Here is a 3,098-nt window from a genome sequence, read left to right on the forward strand (position 1 = left end):
GATAACTAATATGAAAACAGAAACAAAATTAAGAGAAGTGCAACTCTTGGACAATATCTATTTGATGGATGGATTCAAAAGGAGAGTGGAAAATGAATTAGGGGCAATTAAGGGCTGATTATATACTTAAATACATTATTAAATTTTTGGTCTATTTGTATTTTTTTCCATACTTATCTCGTTGACTTTAGCATGGGAGCAAACAGTGAATTGACCTCATGTTTGAGTTTACCATTTAAACCCCTCCACCCCTAAGCAATACTGTTTCTTTTATAGTCCAGTTCAAAATGTCAAACTTTCTAAATTGAACACAACTTTACTCTAAATGAGAAATGATTTAGAGTCACTCAAATATTATGAGTTTTTTTATCAACATAAGATCTTTCAAAAGTTCAGAAATTACAAATGTTATGAGTACATGTTTATGAACCCAACTTCATAAGTTTGAAAAAGCCTTTTTTAGGGGGTTAAATTTGATGTTTATTCAAATTCTGCCACATACATTTTTTCCCCCGCACCATCTGCAGAAGAATCAATTATGTACCCATTTATCCTCCAACATGTTTAATTTATGGATTGATGATGAAGATGCTCAATTAATTGAACAAGTCTCACTTGTTATTGTCATTTGTCATATACATTTAAACGGAGCTGGAATAAAAAAAATCATTTTATCATGTCATGAATTAGCTAGTATAATATTTTGTCAGAAAGATCTTCTTTTTGGTAATTAAATTATAAACGTACAAGTGTATATAATATTCTTAAATAATATTTTCTTAAATTAGAAGGAACACGTAGCCATTGTGATGAATTAAACAAAGGACGGCACCGGTTTCCTTTGACTTCTTATTTTTTCTTTGTTCATTTTTCCTTCCCTATATAACACACAATATAATCCACATTTCAACAAGACTTACTATTCTCATCTAAGTATTTTCTTCTTTCTTTTTACTCAACAAAACTAATAGTACTTAATTGTCATAATGGGAAGAACACCTTGTTGTGACAAAAATGGACTTAAGAAAGGGCCATGGACCACAGAAGAAGATCAAAGGCTCATTGATTACATACAAAAACATGGCTCTGGAAATTGGAGGACTCTTCCAAAGAATGCTGGTATTTTTCCTTCTTTTCTTCTTTTCAAGCCTTATACTACACCCGGAGCCATTTTCGATCCTTTTAGTTCATTTGTAAAAGAATTACTCATTTCTAAATTTAAAAAAAAATTAAAGTTATTGAAGTGTCGTTCAACTTCTTGGTAATCGAATAAGAGTGATTTTACCACTTTATGTTCTCTTCAACACTCTCGCACTGATCATCTTGCTGGAACAAAGCATGTTTAACTTTTAAGAAACTCTAATAGATAGCCACATGCGAGATCACCATAAATATCAAAAGTTTTATAGCTACATAAATGTTATGACATGTTTTTAAGATCATAATTTTTTCTTAAAAGAAAAACTTTTATGCTTTTGCATGTAATGAATATGTGTATTACTATGAAGTTTTAACAATTCCTTTTTTGTAAATATGTTTTTCATTTGTAGGTCTTCAAAGGTGTGGAAAAAGTTGCAGGCTACGTTGGACTAACTATCTAAGGCCAGATATTAAAAGAGGAAAATTCTCTTTTGAGGAAGAGGAAACAATCATCCACTTGCATAGTATTCTTGGAAACAAGTTCGTTCTTTTTTCAACTAAAATCTTTTAAAATATAAATATTCATATTTCTAGTCATACCATATTGTTCGAAAATGTCAACTTAATTTGGTCCATGGCTTTGAACTTTTTGACTTTAGATATATCCAAGTTATTTATTCTTTTAAAAAATGAATTTTATTTTTATATACAATTAATTAACAATTTATAAAAGATTTTACACAATTAAATCATTTAAATAATAACTATAAATAATCATTTATAAAAGGTGGATACATAATAACTGAAATACAAAGTAGGTTACTCAATTAATTTCTTTATTATTCTTATTTTTTAACCATAGGTGGTCTGCCATTGCTGGTCGTTTGCCTGGAAGGACTGATAATGAAATCAAGAACTATTGGAATACTCGCATTCGGAAAAAACTTATGAGGATGGGAATTGATCCAGTGACTCATAGTCCTCGTCTTGATCTTCTTGATTTAAACTCAATTTTCAACCCTTCAATCTACAATTCATGTCAAGTGATCAATAATAATCTTTCAAGATTATTAGGTGTACAATCCCTAGTAAATCCTGAGCTTTTGAAATTAGCCAATTCGCTCTTATCTTCCAACCACCAAAACCAAAATTTCTTGTTGGGAAGTAATTTTCAAGAAAATCAACTATTCAATTCCCATGTCCAAAACCAATTGACCTCATTATGCCAAGCTAACCAAATTCAAAACCCTATTCAAAATACTTCTACCTGCTCCGATTTAAATATTCCATCTGTTCCATTTTATAGTGACACTCAGGTCATGCAACAACCAAATGTGGAGCAATTATCCTCAAATGTTTCAACCTTTAGCTCGCAAAATAGCCAACAAAATGAGTGGAAAAATTTCACCTTCGATTCTGCTTTGCCAAATTTATCAACACCCTCATCAAGTCCTACATCATTGAATTCGAATTCCAGCACAACTTCTGAAGAAGAGAGAGAAAGTTATTGTAGTATGTTGAACTTTGATATTCCAAATATTTTGGATGTTAATGAACTTTTGTAATTTACTCTTTGAAAGTAGTACCATTCAAAAAGTTGGAAAAAAGGGTGTATATTCTCTGTTTATAATATGATCAATTATAGTTTCTCCAACATTGCCCGACTTATTTTACGACTTTGAATGTTCAAATGGTGTCCAATTATTAGTAATAGACAAAGCATATATATATATATATATATGAAACAAGATAAAATAAAATAAAATGATTGTTTAAAATTAATAATTAAAAATGTGCAAAGATAGACATGGATGATATGCTTGTCTCATCTAATGTATCGACGACTTTCTATAACCATCAATTTTGCCTCTCTCTTTTTATTATTTAGTATTTCTTTAATACAGTGCCAAAAAGAAAGTGCAATCTATATGTTGATAATATTACAGAAATGAAATTTT

The 3,098-nt window shown here is 29.9% G+C and overlaps 1 protein-coding gene across 1 annotated transcript; it reads left to right on the top strand.

Moving 5' to 3' along the window:
* Positions 1–921: 921 nt before the first annotated feature.
* Positions 922–2,804, top strand: LOC107844814 (transcription factor MYB102). Its single transcript, XM_016689156.2, has 3 exons — positions 922–1,119; positions 1,551–1,680; positions 2,003–2,804. Exons 1-3 carry the CDS (start codon positions 987–989, stop codon positions 2,703–2,705), a joined length of 966 nt encoding a protein of 321 aa, XP_016544642.2. The 5' UTR covers positions 922–986; the 3' UTR covers positions 2,706–2,804.
* The last annotated feature ends 294 nt before the right edge of the window (positions 2,805–3,098 follow it).

Source organism: Capsicum annuum, chromosome 10 (genome assembly GCF_002878395.1).
Source record: "Capsicum annuum cultivar UCD-10X-F1 chromosome 10, UCD10Xv1.1, whole genome shotgun sequence".
NCBI lineage: Eukaryota > Viridiplantae > Streptophyta > Magnoliopsida > Solanales > Solanaceae > Capsicum > Capsicum annuum.